The sequence below is a fragment of the Protopterus annectens genome, chromosome 15.part0, assembly GCF_019279795.1.
Source record: "Protopterus annectens isolate FY-2018-M chromosome 15.part0, PAN1.0, whole genome shotgun sequence".
Lineage (NCBI taxonomy): Eukaryota > Metazoa > Chordata > Ceratodontiformes > Protopteridae > Protopterus > Protopterus annectens.
In genome coordinates this window covers 378,117,713-378,138,655 of record NC_056749.1, presented here as the reverse complement: position 1 = coordinate 378,138,655, position 20,943 = coordinate 378,117,713, and the positions used below count along the sequence as shown (strand labels likewise).

The window sequence follows — 20,943 nt, the reverse complement described above, 5'->3', positions numbered from 1 at the left end:
CCCCACCCTGCCCTCAAGAATGGGCATACCCATCCACTCATGCCTGCACTGTCAAGTACCCAAGCTGCTAATCGAGCTTGGGTTGCCTGGGCCATAGTCAGGACTTCATCCATCTGTGTCAGTAGTACAGGCCTAAATCTTATCCATATATGAAATCCCAACTATGGTTCTGACAGTTCAAGTTCCATTGGCAACTCCATCATCTCTTCTTGTATATTAAAAATACATATAAATTGTCTGTGTATGCATTAATACCTACCTATATATGTGTGTATGTGTATTTATATGTGAGAATAGTACATATAGAGGTCTTGCATGTGATGCATGAATTATTTCACACTATCATATTTGGAAACTTGTGTCCTATTCAAGAAGTGAACAGGCCATAAATGTTGGTTCACTATTTTTGCGCTATAAGATATTTCAGATTTCACAGTAACCATACTGCATATATTCCAGTTATTTATCTGTTTGCTTTTACTTTTTTCAGTTATTGTTTCCATTAATTTCTTTTGTGATAGAGTGCTCATGTATAATCTGTGAACTGAATACAATATTAGGTCATTTTCACCATTTTTTAAGGAATCCGTTATCTTCTGGGGGCTTTTCTTTTCTAGTTTTAACTCAGTTGTTAATATGCTTAGTAGGTGTTGGGTTAGTTGTTTCCTTATGATTTAGTAGAGCTGTGATGATTATTTAGGTTTGAAGTTATATACAGTTATACTAAATACTTGTATTTTAGGTATCTTAATCTTACTCGTTTATTTTTATTTAGGTTTGTACCCATTTTAATGATAATGTTATCTTCTGGCTGACTGTTTGAGTTTTATTTTCATTTTATTTAATAGTTCTAGATGTTTTTTTAAGCCATACAGTCCAGCAAAAAAAAAAAGTTTAAAACTGCCAGAAAACAGCTCACATAGTACTCCTTCAGTGCAAATACCTCTGTAGTCAGCTCCAAAATAAAGAAGACATTTAAATAACCAATGCAGCAAGTATAAAAATGTTAATATAACAAACAAAAATCAGATACATAGGTTAAGCTCTTTTGTCCTTATTTAGCTGTGTAAAGGACTTCATCAGAACCATTTACCCAAGATACAACTTGTCTTATATACACATAGGTGTAATTGTTTAGTGGGCCATACCAAATTTAGATTAATTACATTCTTTCAAAGACCATTCATATTACAAACTTTTCATTTAAAAAGACAGATTTACGGTACTACCTCAAAGGCAAATCTATAGACTCTCTGAAAAAAATATACAAATATTATAAACAATGTTTTTAACAATATTTTAAAATAAACAATGTTTATTTAAAAATAAAAAGTCAGGACAAGTCTTGTAAATGTGGCTCAAAGTATAAAACATGCACATATTAAAGTTGTAATAGCTGCATTCTAAAGATAATGCCATGAACACTCTTCTTTCATTTTTAAAGCTGGGAGACTAGAAATCAGTTCATTTAAACATGGGTAGTTAGTGGCATTTAATCTGGAATGCCAAATCATCTCCCTAAATTCTAAATATTTGTCCCCCAAGATCCTCCTCTTTCATTATAAGGCATTATTTCCAAAATGCCAAAAAGGAATTTTTTGAAACCATTGCAAGACTGAGTATGTCAAGAGTAAATGTACAAAGAGTACAGTATAAGCAGTCACCATACCTCTCAACCTCTTAGTGCAGGAAACATGGACAAAACCGAAAATAATGGGGGACAAAGGACCAAAAATACGGGCAGATTTTAAATATTGTTCTTATAATCTTAGAAAGTTACTAGAATAATAGGTTTTGTGTTAGTATGCATTTTCTAAATTTAAATGGTGATTCAATCCTCAGTGATTTGTCAGAAACCCACAGATATTATGAGGAACAAATAAAAAATATGAGGCAAAAATCTGGATATTCTGCAAAAACTGGACAATTGAAAGGTATGACAATCATGTCTTATTTTTCAAACCCAAAACATCTAAAACCTTCAGAGGTCACCATTCCAAACAGCAACAATCCTAAGGTCACAAACACAAATGTTTTGTTTGCAGGAAGCAAATTCAGAGAAAGTGGTGTCTAGCTGCCATGTCAGGATGCTAGCGATCTTTTAGGTTTGATGTTCTGTCACCTCTTCAGTGACAAACAGTAAAGGTCTGATATGTCTGTCTGTATTCATTCTTGCTTTTGTGTTCTCCAAGTTAAACACACACCCACACACACACACACACACACACACACACACACACACACACACACATGCATAACATAAACACATAAACACACACACACACACACACACACACACACATATATATATATATATATATATATATGTGTGTGTATTTATATATCTCAATCATACCTCTCAACTGTCCAGATTTTCACAGAATGTCCAGATTTTTGCCTCCTGCTTTTGACCTTTATCTCATAAAGTTTGTGGTTTTCTGGCAAATCACTGTGGGTTGAAGTCAATAAATAATGACATACATTTGAGTTTTAGAATTCATATTCTTTAGAAAATGCACGAGGAAGGAAACCCTTTAACTCTAACAACTTTCTAAGTTTGTAAGATCAATTTTTAACATTTGTCCCTGTTTTTGGGTCTTTGTATCCCCATTATTTTTGACTTTGTCCAGATTTCTTGTGGTAACAGGTTAAGAGTATGATTCCGATAGATCTAAAGGTATGATAATTGGTGCCGCAAAAGACTGTAACATCAAATTTGTCAGAAAATAATTGCAACTCAAAATACTAATAATGAAATATGCATGCACCAAGAATCACAAACACTTTTTTGTAGGGGTAAACCCCTTGCTCCCCCCACCCCCTATACGCCTGCTACTTATACCATCTCCAAGATCTTACAATGGTGTGGAAATAGCATATATATATATATATATATATATATATATATATATATATATATGGTTCTACCTGACTTTGTCAACATACCACATTATCGACAATCACTTAACTGACACGAGAACACTGACAATCCACATCACCGACAGCTTAAATAACCGACTATGAAAACGCCGACATTCAAGTGCTAATAGCGCCTCTCGCTCCTACCATGTTCCAGGTAATGTAAATAGTTGTCTGTCATCAGCATGAATCATACAGTAGACTCACAGGAAAATAACACTATGCTGATGACAGACAACTATTTACATTACCTGGAACATGGTAGGAGCGAGAGGCGCTATTAGCACTTGAATGTCGGCGTTTTCATAGTCGGTTATTTAAGCTGTCGGTGATGTGGATTGTCAGTGTTCTCGTGTCGGTTAAGTGATTGTCGATTATGTGGTATGTCGACAAAGTCAGGTAGAACCATATATATATATATATATATATATATATATATATATATATATAGATATATATATATATATATATATCTCTTCCCAGCTATTATTTTGATCTCACACTGGGACCATCAATCATCTAATCCGTCAAACAAATGGCGATGACAGAACAATTGTCACCAGAAGGAAAAGAAATATTTCATTATATTTTATATAACATATATGTACATATATATATATATATATATATATATATATATATATATATGTGTGTGTGTGTGTGTGTGTGTGTGTGTGTGTGAAATGGAACAAACCAACTGCAAATAGTTAAACCAGTTTTAGTGACCTATATTGTCACTACAAATTAACAAGTGATTAACTTTGGGGTAAGGAGCTCTCCATTTACCATAAATGCTTGCTAATCTGAGTTAGTAAATTTAAACTTGCAGGTGGGTACAGTCCCAGAAATGGAAGGTAAGGGATCTGCAAAAATGCTTTTGTCTATACTTTTGTGAAAGTCAGCCTTTTCCCTTGTCAGTTTTATTTGTGTATTGTTTCCAGGTGCAATTGTAGCATGTTTGAATGCATACTATGTTTCTTGCTGATTTAATGTAGCTGATTAACCAGCATGTTTTAAGGAGGAAATTACAGTACCTAGAAAAACCCTTACACACAGGAAGAATATTCAAAATTCATTTTGCAGTGACTGGAAGTCAGCTCTGAACCCGAGATTCTGAAGCTGTGAGATAAGAGTATTACCAAAGTATCACCATATTATCACAAAACAGTGAATACTACTGCTCTAACTGCAACTGAATTCTTAAAGTTTTAGAGTTCATGACATAAGCATAAGGGTGTTATTGTTTTTATTATATAAGCAGGTACTGTAGATATGCATCTGTCAGTCAGGAGATAATATGATTATTTTGCAGAGTATGTCACAAGCAGCAAATTCTTAACTTAAGTATACATGTCAAAACCTTACTGCTGTCCATGATACCCATGTTATCCAGCAACTGACCTCTGTTTATCCCATTTATAACCACATGAAAATCTTTTGAGGTAGGTTACCTGGTGCAAACACTTCCAGATTATCCTGGAGATGTCATTACAACATGACGGTTTAATAATAATTTTTTTTTTCAATTCATTTGAATTTTACCGAATACTGCAGTAGTGCAGTGGTTACCATTGTTGCATCACAGCAAGAGGTTCTCCGGTTCGATTCTCAGCTGGAGCACCTTCTTGTGGAGTCTGCATGTCCTACCTGTGGTTGAGTGACATTTAAAGACATGCAGGTAGATGTGTGTGTGAATAGGTGTGCCTTCTTTGAAGGTTGGGCGTCGGGCTGGCACCTCGACACCATAAAAATCCACTGCCAATCATTAGCAGACAGGCGTTCTGCTGTGGTGACCCCTAACTGGGAAAAGCCAGATTAGTTTTAGTATACAAAATTAATTTATTTTGGTATGCTACTACACAGATATCTACACGCCTGTATTTTTCACTGACTTTTTTTTTTTTTGTTGTCAACTCCTTGGTTTACTGCTTAATTTCTGACTTGTTTGGCTTCTGCTACATACCTACAATCAACTGCATTACTAGCTATGCTAAGTACAAACTTGCAGTGTTAAAGATTGTACTGCATTTTATTTTATTTTTGTGTATTTAATTGTTTCATTGGTCTGTGTCTCTCTGTAGTTATTTATTTTTATATTTAATTGTTTCGTAGAATACTTTGTTCTCTCTCTATCTCTGCAGTTAGTGGGGGCTATTATGTTTCACTTCATTGATATTCAGTACTAAACTCTTAGCCTAGACAGTTTCTGTGTATTTATAAGTATTGGTCACATATCTTTGAATTTATTACTGCTCCATTTCTGAGTTGCTTGGCTTCTGCTACATACCTATAATCAACTGGATTACTAGCCGAGTTAAGTACAAACTTGCAGTGTTACAGCTTCTACTGCATTTTATTTTATCTTTCTGTGTATTTGTTTCATTGGTCTGTGTCTCTCTGTAGGTATTAATTTTTATATTTCATTTTTTCATAGAATACTGTGGTCTCTTTCTCTCTCTGTCTCTGCAGTTAATGGAGGCAATTGTGTTTCATTTCATTGATATTCAGTGTTAAACTCTTAACTTAGAGGGTTTCTGTGTATTTATAGGTGTTAGTCACATATCTATGAATTTATTACTGCTCAATTTCTGAGTTGTTGGTCTTCTGCTACATACCTACAATCAATTGCATTACTAGCTGAAATAACTACAAACTTGCAGTGTTAAAGATTCTACTGCATTTTATTTTATTGTTCTATGTATTTAATTGTTTCATTGGTCTGTGTCTCTTTGTAGTTATTTATTTTTCTGTTTAATTGTTTCATAGAATACTGTGGCCTCTCTCTGTCTCTGCAGTTAGTGGGGGCTATTGTTTCACTTCACTGATATTCAATGTTAAACTCTTAGCCTAGAGGGTTTCTATGTATTTATAGGTGTTAGTCACATATCTTTGAATTTATTACTGCTCAATTTCTGAGTTGTTTGGCTTATGCTACATACCTACAATCAACTGCATTACTAGCTGAGTTAAGTACAAACTTTCAGTGTTAAAGATTCTACTGAATGTTATTTTATTTTTCTGTGCATTTAATATTTTCATTGGTCTATGTCTCTTTGTAGTTATTTACTTTTATATTTAATTGTTTCATAGAATACTGTGGTCTCTCTTTGTCTCTGCAGTTAGTGGGGGCTAATGTGTTTCACTTCATTGATATTCAGTGTTAAACTCTTAGCCTAGAGGGTTTCTGTGTATTTATAGGTGTTAGTCACATATATTTGAATTCATTACTGCTCAATTTCTGAGTTGTTTGGCTTCTGCTACATACCTATAATCAACTGCATTACTAGCTGAGTTAAGTACAAACTTGCAGTGTTGAAGATTCTACCGCATTTTATTTAGTTTTTCTGTGTATTTAATTGTTTCATTGGTCTGTGTCTCCCTGTAGTTATTTATTTTTCTATTTAATTGTTTCATTGAATACTGTGGTCTCTCTCTGTCTCTGCAGTTAGCGGGGACTATTGTGTTTCACTTCATTGATATTCAGTGTTAAACTCTTAGCCTAGAGGGTTCCTGTGTTTTTATAAGTATTAGTCACATATCTTTGACTTTATTACTGCTCAATTTCTGAGTTGTTTGGCTTCTGCTACATACCTACAATCAACTGCATTACTAGCTGTGTTAAGTACAAACTTGCAGTGTTAAAGATTGTACTGCATTTTATTTTATTTTTGTGTATTTAATTGTTTCATTGGTCTGTGTCTCTCTGTAGGTATTTATTTTCATATTTGATTGTTTCATAGAATACTGTGGTCTCTCTCTGTCTCTGCAGTTATTGGGGGCTATCGTGTTTCACTTCATTGATATTCAGTGCTAAACTTATGTTTCACTTCATTGATATTTATAGGTGTTAGTCACATATCTTTGAATTTATTACTGCTCAATTTCTGAGTTGTTGGTCTTCTGCTACATACCTACAATCAATTGCATTACTAGCTGAAATAACTATAAACTTGCAGTGTTAAAGATTCTACTGCATTTTATTTTATTGTTCTATGTATTTAATTGTTTCATTGGTCTGTGTCTCTTTGTAGTTATTTATTTTTCTGTTTAATTGTTTCATAGAATACTGTGGCCTCTCTCTGTCTCTGCAGTTAGTAGGGGCTATTGTGTTTCACTTCACTGATATTCAATGTTAAACTCTTAGCCTAGAGGGTTTCTGTGTATTTATAGGTGTTAGTCACATATCTTTGAATTTATTACTGCTCAATTTCTGAGTTGTTTGGCTTCTGCTACATACCTACAATCAACTGCATTACTAGCTGAGTTAAGTACAAACTTGCAGTGTTAAAGATTCTACTGAATGTTATTTTATTTTTCTGTGCATTTAATATTTTCATTGGTCTATGTCTCTTTGTAGTTATTTACTTTTATATTTAATTGTTTCATAGAATACTGTGGTCTCTCTTTGTCTCTGCAGTTAGTGGGGGCTAATGTGTTTCACTTCATTGATATTCAGTGTTAAACTCTTAGCCTAGAGGGTTTCTGTGTATTTATAGGTGTTAGTCACATATATTTGAATTCATTACTGCTCAATTTCTGAGTTGTTTGGCTTCTGCTACATACCTATAATCAACTGCATTACTAGCTGAGTTAAGTACAAACTTGCAGTGTTGAAGATTCCACTGCATTTTATTTAGTTTTTCTGTGTATTTAATTGTTTCATTGGTCTGTGTCTCCCTGTAGTTATTTATTTTTCTATTTAATTGTTTCATTGAATACTGTGGTCTCTCTCTGTCTCTGCAGTTAGCGGGGACTATTGTGTTTCACTTCATTGATATTCAGTGTTAAACTCTTAGCCTAGAGGGTTCCTGTGTTTTTATAAGTATTAGTCACATATCTTTGACTTTATTACTGCTCAATTTCTGAGTTGTTTGGCTTCTGCTACATACCTACAATCAACTGCATTACTAGCTGTGTTAAGTACAAACTTGCAGTGTTAAAGATTGTACTGCATTTTATTTTATTTTTGTGTATTTAATTGTTTCATTGGTCTGTGTCTCTCTGTAGGTATTTATTTTTATATTTGATTGTTTCATAGAATACTGTGGTCTCTCTCTGTCTCTGCAGTTATTGGGGGCTATTGTGTTTCACTTAATTGATATTCAGTGCTAAACTTATGTTTCACTTCATTGATATTTATAGGTGTTAGTCACATATCTTTGAATTTATTACTGCTCAATTTCTGAGTTGTTTGGCTTCTGCTACATACCTACAATCAACTGCATTACTAGCTGAGTTAAGTACAAACTTGCAGTGTTAAAGATTCTACTGAATGTTATTTTATTTTTCTGTGCATTTAATATTTTCATTGGTCTATGTCTCTCTGTAGTTATTTACTTTTATATTTAATTGTTTCATAGAATACTGTGGTCTCTCTTTGTCTCTGCAGTTAGTGGGGGCTAATGTGTTTCACTTCATTGATATTCAGTGTTAAACTCTTAGCCTAGAGGGTTTCTCTGTATTTATAGGTGTTAGTCACATATATTTGAATTCATCACTGCTCATTTTATGAGTTGTTTGGCTTCTGCTACATACCTATAATCAACTGCGGTACTAGCTGAGTTAAGTACAAACTTGCAGTGTTGAAGATTCTACTGCATTTTATTTAGTTTTTCTGTGTATTTAATTGTTTCATTGGTCTGTGTCTCTCTGTAGTTATTTACTTTTATATTTAATTGTTTCATTGAATACTGTGGTCTCTCTCTGTCTCTGCAGTTAGCGGGGACTATTGTGTTTCACTTCACTGATATTCAGTGTTAAACTCTTAGCCTAGAGGGTTCCTGTGTTTTTATAAGTATTAGTCACATATCTTTGACTTTATTACTGCTCAATTTCTGAGTTGTTTGGCTTCTGCTACATACTTACAATCAACTGCATTACTAGCTGTGTTAAGTACAAACTTGCAGTGTTAAAGATTGTACTGCATTTTATTTTATTTTTGTGTATTTAATTGTTTCATTGGTCTGTGTCTCTGTAGGTATTTATTTTTATATTTGATTGTTTCATAGAATACTGTGGTCTCTCTCTGTCTCTGCAGTTATTGGGGGCTATTGTGTTTCACTTCATTGATATTCAGTGCTAAACTTATTTTTCACTTCATTGATATTTATAGGTGTTAGTCACATATCTTTGAATTTATTACTGCTCAATTTCTGAGTTGTTTGGCTTCTGCTACATACCTACAATCAACTGCATTACTAGCTGTGTTAAGTACAAACTTGCAGTGTTACAGCTTCTACTGCATTTTATTTTATTTTTCTGTGTATTTAATTGTTTCATTGGTTTGAGTCTCTCTGTAGTTATTTATTTTTATATTTAATTGTTTCATAAAATACTGTGGTCTATCTCTGTCTCTACAGTTAGTGGGCGCTATTGTGTTTCACTTCATTGATATTCAGTGTTAAACTCTTAGCCTAGAGGGTTTCTGTGTATTCATAGGTGTTAGTAACATATTTTTGAATTTATTACTGCTTAATTTCTGAGATGTTTGGCTTCTGCTACATACCTAAAATCATCTGTGCTACTAGCTGAGTTAAGTACACACTTGCAGTGTTAAAAATTCTACTGCATTTTATATTATTTTTCTGTGTATTTAATATTTTCATTGGTCTATGTCTCTCTGTAGTTATTTATTTTTATATTTAATTGTTTCACAGAATATTGTGGTCTCTCTCTGTCTCTGCAGTTAGTGGGGGCTATTGTGTTTCACTTCAAATAAACTCTTAGCCTTGAAGGTTTCTGTGTATTTATAGGTGTTAGTCACATATATTTGAATTTATTACTGCTCAATTTCTGAGTTGTTTGGCTTCTGCTACATACCTATAATCAACTGCATTACTAGCTGAGTTAAGTACAAACTTGCAGTGTTACAGATTCTACTCCATTTTATTTTATTTTTCTGTGTATTTAATATTTTCATTGGTCTATGTCTCTCTGTAGTTATTTGTTTTTATATTTAATTGTTTCATAGAATACTGTGGTCTCTCTCTGTCCCTGCAGTTCGCGGGGGCTATTGTGTTTCACTCCATTGATAGTCAGTGTTAAACACTTAGCATAGAGGGTTTCTGTGTATTTATAAGTATTAGTCACATATCTTTGACTTTTTTACTGCTAAATTTCTGAGTTGTTTGGCTTCTGCTACATACCTACAATCAACTGCATTACTATCTGTGTTAAATACAAACTTGCAGTGTTAAAGATTGTACTGCATTTTACTTTATTTTTGTGCATTTAATTGTTTCATTGGTCTATGTCTCTCTCTAGTTATTTATTTTTATATTTAATTGTTTCATAGAATACTGTGGTCTCTCTCTGTCTCGGCAGTTAGTGGGGGCTATTGTGTTTCACTTCATTGATATTCAGTGTTAAACTCTTAGCCTACAGGGTTTCTTTGTATTTATACGTGTTAGTCACATATCTTTGAATTTATTACTGCTCAATTTCTAAGTTGTTTGGCTTCTGCTGCATACCTGAAATCAACTGCATTACTAGCTGAGTTAAGTATAAACTTGCAGTGTTAAAGATCCTACTGCATTTTATTTTATTTTTCTGTGTATTTAATCATTTCATTGATCTGTGTCTCTCTGTAGTTATTTATTTTTCTATTTAATTGTTTTATAAAATACTGTGCTCTCTCTCTCTCTGTCTCTGCAGTTAGTGGAGACTTTTGTGTTTCACTTCATTGATATTCAGTGTTAAACTCTTAACTTAGAGGGTTTCTGTGTATTTATAGGTGTTAGTCACATATCTATGAATTTGTTACTGCTCAGCTTCTGAGTTGTTTGGCTTCTGCTACATACCTACAATCAACTGCGTTACTAGCTGAGTTAAGTACAAACTTGCAGTGTTAAAGATTCTACTGCATTTTATTTTATCTTTTTGTGTATTTAATTGTCTCATTGGTCTGGGTCTGTCTGTAAATATTTATTTTTATATTTAATTGTTTCATAGAATACTGCGGTCTATCTCTGTCTCTGCAGTTAGTGGGGGCTATTGTGTTTCACTTCATTGATATTCCGTGTTAAACTCTTAGCCTAGAGGGTTTCTGTGTATTTATAAGGTGTTAGTAACATATCTTTGAATTTATTACTGCTCAATTTCTGAGTTGTTTGGCTTCTGCTACATACCTACAATCAACTGCATTATTAGCTGAGTTAAGTACAAACTTGCAGTGTTAAAGATTCTACTACATTTTATTTTATTTTTCTGTGTATTTAATTGTTTCATTGGTCTGTTTCTCTCTGTATTTATTTATTTTTATATTTAATTGTTTCATAGAATAATGTGGTCTCTCTCTGGCTCTGCAGTTAGTTTCCCACCCACCTTCCCTGTTCTTGTTGTGGTATTAATCTTGGTGGCTTTGGAATTGCCCCCCCCCTTCGGTAAATTTGCATTTGTACACTCCTTCTGGGTCTATCTTATTTGCTCACTCAACCAAGTACAGTGAAATCATATTTTGACTTCAAACACTCCTACCGGTCCCATCTGTCTATTCCAGTCTAGTGTCACTAGCTCATTCTACCTAATACAGAGATAACATTTGTGAAGGGCAAGCCACTTAGGTCCTTAATTTTGAATTATCTTCTGTTTCTCAAATTTCAGTTTCCAAAAAAAAAAATTCTAAGCTTGTTCCCTGCCTTTCCTGCAACTAGTTTAGTCCAGATACAGATTTGCTGAAACCAGGACTGTTTGTAAGCTTCTAAGCCCCCAAAGCCTTTCTGTGTTGGAGGGAAGCCTTCTAGCTTATCAGTGGGAATGGTAAGCACTAGGTTACCTCTATACTACAAGATTGGTTTCTGGCCCAGAAATTGTAGTTTATTGGCCATTTGGCAGTTTTTCCATCTCTTTCAACTTACTGGTTTAAAATCCCACATTTGCACTTGTTTTCCATCTTGCCTGTAACTAGTCTAGTCCAGATACAGATTTTATGTATCCAGGACTGTTTGTAAGCTTGTGAGCCCCCAAAGCCTTTCTGTGTTGGAGGGAAGCATTCTAGCTTATCAGTGGGAGTGGTAAGCACTTGGTAGCCTATCTACCACAAGAGTGATTTCTTGCCCAAAAATTGTAGTTTATTGGCCGTTTGGGCAGTTTTTCCATCTCTTTCAACCTTCTGGTGTAAAAGCCCGTGTTTGCACTCATTTCCCACCTTTCCTGTAACTAGTATAGTTCATATACAGATTTGCTGTATCCAGGACTGCTTGTAAGCTTCTGAGCCCCCCAAGCCTTCCTGTGTTGGAGGGAAGCCTTCTAGCTTATCAGTGGGAGTGGTAAGCACTAGATAACCTATCTACCACAAGATCCAGGTACAGATTCTTCATTTTAGCACTTGAATTTGCTTATTCGTGCTCAGCACTTGTTCAGAACTTGTTGTTTGCACTAAATAAGCTACAAATTGCTACAGCACTCAACCTTCCTCTTTACCTAGAGGAAGCCGTTTTTGTACTTACTTTCCTCACTTGCTTAGAGAAAAACAGCTCTTACTCACTTGTCTAGAGGAAAGTAGTGTTTTATTCAGGCATGTCCACGGGTCAGCTCCCAGTGTTCTCTCCTGTCTATCTGATGAATCTGGGCATCTTGAGGCAATGTAGCAATTGCCTCATGAACACAGACAACCCTCTCCTCCTACCACCCAACACCACAACCTGTGAGAGATGAACTTATCTAGCCAAACTGGAGGTAAAGCTCTCTCCAACCAAGACTGAACTTGACAGTCAAGAGGAGAAGGTAAACACTTGCACCACACCATACCACACTCATCACATAATCCCACTAAACCTACGCCACCAAAATCCACACATAGAAACACAAAAACATTCGCAGAGGCTCTCAATAATAATCTCCTCAAGCAACAGAGACCTCCAAAGCAGAAATGCAAGCAACCTCCACCCCCCAACACATCCCAAATGACACATAGCCCACAGACTCAGTGTGCCAATAAACCACAGCCCATAAGGCAAACCAATGTACCCAACACACTAGTCATAGGTGATGCTATAGTCAGGCACACTGATGTCCCACTCACCAGGCTAAACAAGGAGAAGGTTACTGTCAGCTGCCTGTCAGGTGCCAAGATCCGTCACATAACCCACACACTCAGGTCACTCCACAAGTACAAATATGACTCTGTCATTGTCCATGTTGGTGTGAACAACCTGAGACATAACTCCCTGGACTACATGAAAAGAGACATGGAAGAGCTCTCCGATCTTGTAGCCCAGGCAGGTATGACCCTAGCCCTGAGTAGCATCCTGCCATCGCCCAGAATGATACCGCAGTACAAGGACAAAATGATTGACTTCAGCAATTGGCTAAGCTTCTGGTGTCATTCTAAGGGGAAACAGTATCGGTCTGCCTGGGATGACATGGTCGACAGACCATGATGCTTTGCCAAAGATGGCCTGCACCTGTCGCCCCTGGGATTCTGGATACTGGCTAAGGCTCTTGCCACACCTATAGTGCCTTTTTAGGCAAGGTTTAAATGACAAATTCGCCACCGTAACAGGAAAAGGCAAGCAAAAACTGAGGGTAATGATACTTAATGCTAGAAGGCTCAATCTCAAAATGCACTCAGTCGATGAACTCATTAAAATGGAGAACATCAATATCTGCGCAGTGATTGAGACCTGGTTCAAGGCTCTAGAGAGCACCCCTGCAATACCATGGCTTAACACATACCACAGTTTTCAGCCATCTAACCTGGACCAGAACACCAAAGGCAGAGGTGTGTCCATATTCATTAAGGATATCCACACCACCAGGTTAGTTGTGCAGCTTAATGCATCCGAGATTATCCAAGTGCAACTTACTCTGGGCAAAACTGCAATCCAAATTGTAGCTTGTTGCAGATCCCCCACCTTGCCCCAGGATTCCTGCTCTTCTTTTCTTGGTATACTGGAAAATATTAGGGTTCAATCAAACACCCTAATATTGGGTGATTTCAACTACCCCACCATTAACTGGGAAAACTACTCTTGTACCAACTTCTTCACTCAACGCTTTCTGGAATTCATAAATTCCAGTGCCCTGGATCAACCTATCCACACCCCCACCAGGGGCAACAATATCCTAGACCTATTCATTACCAACATGAGTGACTGGTGTTCCACATCTGAAATCAACTCCTCATTGGTCAGATCCGACCATAAGCTAATCACCCTAGATATCCGCATCCCATCCCCACCCACCAGTTATGAAACCACGTTAAAAAATTTCCCCAAAGCCAACTTCATGCTTCTTAAGACAGAAGTGGCAAACTTCATGACACCCATACAGATGGACAATAAAGTTACGACTGCTAAATCCTACACAAATGCACTCTATAAGCACTTACACAAGTGCATGGATCATGCTATCCCAAACAGAGCCAAGACACTATCCTCCAAAAAACTGAAGCCAATCTGGTGGTTCCCTGCCATAAACAAACTCTACAACAGAAGGAAGAAACTGTTGCAAAAGAGAGTAAAATCCCATGAGTGGAGGAGCTGCCTGGTCAGTAAGAAGCTGAGATCCCTTATAAGATCCTCCAAAGCTAGCTACGAAAACAAAATCACCACTGATTCTAAGGGCAACCACAAAGCATTCTATAGCTATGTCAGGAATCTCAATGCCAACACCCAGATCTGCTCTGAGTTACAGCACAATGGCATGAAAATTACAGAACCAACTCATATTGCCAACATCCTAGGTTAATAGGTAGGTACTAGGCTATCGGCCCAAGGGCCTATGTAAGCCTAGCCAACAAGTTCCCTGGCATACGCCACCCAAGAAAGTTATTTTCCTGTGCCACTGTCGAGCAGAGACACAGAAGTGATCCCAGAGATGTATTTCCTATTTCCCATCCACTCATCAAGATTTTTCTTGAAGAGTGCTAATGAAGAACTTTGCTTGACATAGATGGGTAGCCTGTTCCAGAGTATGGGAAGTCTCTGGGACAGGAATCTATCCCTCCAGCATGTCCTGTTTATTGTGGTGACAAGGTTTAGGTCCCTAGAGCATGTAGCTCGGAGGGATTGGGATTTCTTTAGGTGTAGCATGTCCAATAGCTCTGGGTTTGACATAGCTTTATATGTTAGGCAGAGATCACCTCAGAGTAGGAGATATGCTACAGAGTAAAGCTGGAGTTTTTTGAGGCACTCAGTGTATGGCATTTGTTTGAGGCCAGTAATCCTCTTTGTGAGGTACTTCTGTGGCCTTTCCAGCTGCTGCAGATGTCTTGTGAGGTACATTCCAAAAGGGGCATTGTACTCTATAATGGGTCTAATGAGTGTCTAGTAGAGGGGAGCAATGACCTCTTTTTTCCTGGATGAAAACCCTTTTATGACGAGGTGTGCCATGTAGAAGGACTTCCTGACTGTCCACCTGGGTCCCAAGGTATCATCACACATTCGGTGTTAGGTAGATTGCTGCCTATATGGTAGTTTATGGGTACAGAGTTTTTACCAAAGGGGATGACACTGCACTTTTTGGCACTGAGCTTGAGGCCATGGCTCTGACACCAGGCATCTGTCTCAGTGAGGCCCTTCTGTAGTATGTCCACATAATTTGGGGACTTGACTATGGCTCCTAGTTTGCAGTCATCTGCAAACATCATTAGCCAGAGGCCTTCTGTGTTAGCCTGTACTTCAGAGAAGTAGATACAAAACAGGAGAGGTCCCAGTATGGAACCCTGTGGTACTCCACTTGTCACTGCTTTGAGGTCAGATTTGGAGTCTGCAACTTTTACAGTGTGGGTTCTGTCAGTGAGCCAGTTGGCAACCCATCTTGTGATGTAGGGATTTATACCTAATTTAGTGAGTTTGGCTATAATTCCAGAATGGGGGATGGTGTTGAAAGCCTTGGAGAGGTCAAGATAGGCTGCGTGAACCACCTTACCCTCATCTACGGCTTTGGTGACTGCCTCAAAGAAGTCGATCAGGTTCAGGAGGTATGATTTGCCTTTCACAAACCTGAACTGGGTGGGATCCAGAGTTTGGAGGTTACCAATATCTTTGTTTATGAGTTCCATGATGATACATTCCATGGCCTTGCAGACCAGGCTCGTCAGGCTAATAGGTTGATAGTTCCCAGGACCAGTGGTGACTCCCCCTTTATGGAGTGGGATAACTGTTGCTGTGTGCCATTCAGTGGGCACAAACCCTGATGCGAGGTTATTATTGAACATGGTGCTTAAGTGGGGAGCCAGTTCGTTCTGAAGTTCATGTAAAACGCAGCCTGGGATGTTGTCCGGTCCCATGGATGCTGTGTTTTTGGCTTTAGAGAGTCTTGGTTCTGTTTCGGATAGCACGATCCATGCACTCGTGTAAGTGCTTATAGAGTGCATTTGTGTAGGATTCAGCAGTTGTAACTGTATTGTCCATCTGCATGGATGTCATGAAGTTCACCACTTTTGTGTTAAGAAGCATGAAGTTGGCTTTGGAGAAATGTTTTACCATGGTTTCCTTAATAGGGATGGTGGTGGGATGTGGATATCAAGGATGATTAGCTTATGGTCGGATCGGACCAACGAGAAGTTGATTTCAGGTGTGGAACACCGGTCACTCATGTTGGTAATGACTAGGTCTAGGTATCATTCAGGGCGATGGCAGAATGCTACTCAGGGCTAGGGTCATATCTGCCTGGGCTACAAGATCGGAGAGCTCTTCCATGTTTCTTTTCATGTAGTCCAGGGAGGTACGTCTCAGGTCATTCACACCAACATAGACAATGACAAAGTCATATTTGTACTTGTTGTGGAGTGACCTAAGTGCATGGGTTATGTGGCAGATCCTGGCACCCGACAGGCAGCTGACAGTAACCTTCTCCTTGTTTAGCCTGGTGAGTTGTGTGCCTGACTATAGAGTCACCTATGACTAGTGTGTTGGGTACGTTGTTTTGCCTTATTGGCTGTGGTTGAGTAGCACACTGAGTCTGTGGAATATGTGTCATTTGGGTTGTGTTGGGGGATAGAGGTTACTTGCGTTTCTGCTTTGGAGATCTCTGTTGCTTAGACAGATTATTATTGAGAACCTCCGCAAATGTTTTTGTGTTACTATGTGTGGATTTTTGTGGTGTAGATTTAGTCAGACTATGTGATGAACATGGTGTGGTGCAAATGTTTACCTTCTCCTCTTGACTGTCAAGTTCAGTCTTGGTTGGAGAGAGCTTTACCTCCAGTTTGGCTAGATAAGTGCATCTCTCACAGGTTGTAGCGTTGGGTGGTAGGAGGAGATGGTTGTCTGTGTACATGAGGAAATTTCTACATTGCCTCAAGATGCCCAGATTCATCAGACAGACAGGAGAGAACACTGGGAGCTGACCCTTGGACATGCCTGAATAAAAAACTATTTTCCTCTAGGTAAGTGAGGAAAGTGAGTACAAGAGCTGTTTTTCTCTAAGCAAGTGAGAAAAGTAAGTACAAAAACTGTTTTCCTCTAGGTAATGAGGACGGTTGAGTGCTGTAGTAATTAGTAGGTTATTTAGTGCTTAAAACAAGTTCTGAACAAGTGCTGAGCATGAATAAGCAAATATTTTTGCTTATTCATGCTCAGTTTTCTTTAGATTTTACCGAAAAGCAGAGAACCTCCTGAGGCTTGGTTATCTTCTTGGAGTTTGCAATATTATAAGCAATTCATTTTTTCTATGTTTTTAAAGGAAACTGGGAAATTAACCCAAAGGATCTGAAATTCATAAAAGAATTGGGCAATGGGCAGTTTGGAGTTGTGAAGCATGGGAAGTGGAGAGGACAGCATGACGTGGCCATTAAAATGATCAAGGAAGGCACCATGTCTGAAGATGACTTCATTGAGGAGGCAAAGATTATGATGTAAGTCAAAAATGGAATACAACAAATGTAAAAGATTTGGGTCAGGGCAGAAATATATACTGCAGAGGAATATGGGTTGCTTCTGTTTCTCCTGGGTTTCATTCCTCAGTCTTTGCTTGCATACTGAATGACACTAAACAGCTTACTTAATCAGACCACGTTTCTTTGTCAAAGACTGTCAAGAGAAACGCATAATAGATTTTACATGTAGCTTTATTTATGTCTTTATGTAAGTACGCATTTGTACATTGTCATACTGTTTTGTATTTAAGAAGTAAAGTTAATATACTGTTTATACTTGAATTATAAGAGACTTAGAAAACAATATTTTAATGCAATGAATAACAGTTGCAGTAAATACATTTCTAAATGGTGCATAGTAAATATGGTGCAAGTATTTTTTTTTTCAGAAAGGATATTGTCCAACATGCTAGCTATATAAAAATGACAAATAGTTGTGTTTTAAATGATCTTTGCTAGATTTAGTGACACATTTTGAAGAAGTTTTTACACATATGTTTTTATTTTAATTTTTTAAAATTTTGTTCTACAGATGGTTTTGCATTTATATTATATCTGAATGGAATGACTTGTGCATTAACTCTGTTTTCGGAGAACTTGTATATGCATGTGTGCATATATATATATATATATATATATATATATATATATATATATGTGTATATATATATATATATATATATATATATATATATATATATATAAAGCATACGTGTGTTTGTGTGTGTGTGTGTGTGTGTGTGTGTGTGTGTGTGTGTGTGTGTGTGTGTGTGTGTGTGTGTGTGTGTGTGTGCGTACATGTGCTTCTGGTTGGTAAAAGGTGAACTATGTTATCAACAAGTCTTGCAAGGGCAACCAGAAAACTTTGGGACTTGCTGACAGACTTGATCAAGGTCACGTGGTATATAAGCAGGGCGTGAAGAAATCAAAAAAATGTCTCTCATGAGCTACAAGCTGCTGGTACTGCTTAGAAAAGGGTTCATCAGTTCAACAAACTCCTTCCTGATGATTTCAGAAGGCCTTTATGTAGGCCCGAGATAAATACAGAAGTAAGTGTGAGTTACTATGGCCATTGTACCAGCATAGGAGTACTGACCTTGGAGTGTGAATAATAAATTAAGTAGAAATGTTGAGGGACTAAACCGCAACAAAGGAATACAAAACGTTTTTTTTTTTTCATGTCTTGTGTCTGTACAAAACTTTTACTATTTAAAGTACTGGTAGATAAATGCATTAAGTACTTGATGTAATAGTTGTGTTTGTGTGGATAGCAAATGATATTTCAGGGAGATGGGCAATGATGCATTACAGAGAAACCTAAAATCAAAAGCCTGTTTAATCCTAGAAGTTCTTGATTACGTAGTTTGAATTTTGAGAATGCTCAAGTTTGTATATCTACTTTCATGTCCAGTTATTTTCAGTTTACATCACTGTGAAAGTAAAAGAAAAATGAAAACAACAACAAAAAGGTGATAGAATGGTGTGCCGACCACAAAAGAAATTCCAGCCAAATAAAAATTACAACTTCAGAGGACAGCTCCAGCAGGAAACACATGCAAGATTTTTCACTGAATAAAAGCCATCACTGAAGTGTTTTAAGTCACACCCAACTATTCAAGCAAGGTCCAAAGACTGCATATGTTAAAATATTAGTGTGTATAGTAAAAAGGATAGAAGAGTATGCCTGATAAATAAATCGACCACACAATGAAAGAATGCTGCAAGATGAGATATTGTGTATGAGATGCCAAAGGGTCAAAGTTAGGCACCCCTAAGAGAGAACCATTATAGATTATGTTAAAAATAAATATTTTATCAGTTCTTGTAAGCATTTTCTTTTGTCTTTGCATTATTGACTTTTTCCATTTTTTTTAATTCCAGGCACCTTAGCCATCCAAAGCTTGTCCAGCTCTATGGTGTCTGCACAAAACAACGACCCATCTTTATTGTGACTGAGTTCATGTCGAATGGCTGCCTCCTGGACTACCTCAGAAATCTGAAGAAAAGGCCTCAATGCAATGAACTCTTAGAGATGTGCAGAGATGTGTGTGAAGCAATGGAGTACTTAGAATCCCAACAGTTTCTACACCGGGATCTGGTGAGACAAAAACAAACTTGGAACATTTCAAAACCATTAGCGTGCTTTAGGGGAAATCTGTAAGACTATCCACTGTCTTAGATCTTAGCGATATGGTACAGATGTTTTTTTTTTGGCTTCTCTACTAAATATGATTGAAAGTAGTCTTCAGATCTGAAGAGTATGTAACAAATTATACCTGCAACTTGTAAACAATAGTGTAATTTCAGGTACTAGTATCCTGATGGGTATTAAAAATTGAGGTGGTCTTGCTGGGAATGTTCATTTATTCAATGGCATGATTACAATGCAAATAAATGTAAAGATATCAAAGTCTGTTTCTGTCAAGAAAATATCTTTCCCTAAACACATGCAAACATGCATATGCAAGCAGTGGTGATACTTTTCTCTGTGTAGTTATGATTGTCTTTCAGGCATCACATTATGAGAGGTACAGGAGTCTTCTTGTACTTATCAGCTATTTTACTCTGTATTGTGCTCTAAAAGTTAAATTATTTTCCCTTTGGCAGGCTCCTATTATGTAATATGAATTGCAGTAAAAACTTTCATTCAAGGAATGACTGTCATACACTGACAATATAAGCTAACAGTTTCCAAACTTTAGGGAATGTTAAAAGTTGTAATACAAGCAGTAAGAGAGAAGAGAGGTGAGGTTGTGTACATATTTTGCTGGTAATTTGAGTGTCAAGATTTAAAATATTGCCAGTCCTGGAATATAGGGAATGAGCAGCTCTTTAAGATAAACAAGACCTAGATTGTGAAGGACAGGGAAGATGACCATTAAAATTCTAAAGACATGTCTGTCTGCAATTGAAAGCCAGTGCAGATCCCATAAGACCAAAAAGTAAAGGGGGTAGAAAAAGAAACACCAATCAGCAGTCGGGTAACAGAATTCTGCACTTGCTGCAAGGGCCAGATCACCACCCATAACCCCAAAGTAAAGATCATTAGCAGTGGTCCATACATGAGATATCTAGTGCACGAGCCATGACTGCTAGGTCCAAAGATGGAAGGATGAGTCTAATCAGGGCTATATTCTTCAGACAGATAATAAAAAAGGATATAACAAGTACTGACAACAGCCATCATCAAGAAATATGCCCAG

General features: G+C 37.0%; 1 protein-coding gene across 1 annotated transcript in view; it reads left to right on the top strand.

Moving 5' to 3' along the window:
- The window catches only part of BTK (Bruton tyrosine kinase), a 728,232-nt gene that overhangs the window by 453,526 nt on the left and 253,763 nt on the right, over positions 1-20,943 (top strand). The window contains exons 14-15 of the mRNA XM_044057123.1: positions 17,548-17,719; positions 19,622-19,838. Coding sequence (XP_043913058.1) covers positions 17,548-17,719; positions 19,622-19,838 — 389 coding nt within the window. The remainder of the gene's footprint in view (positions 1-17,547; positions 17,720-19,621; positions 19,839-20,943) is intronic.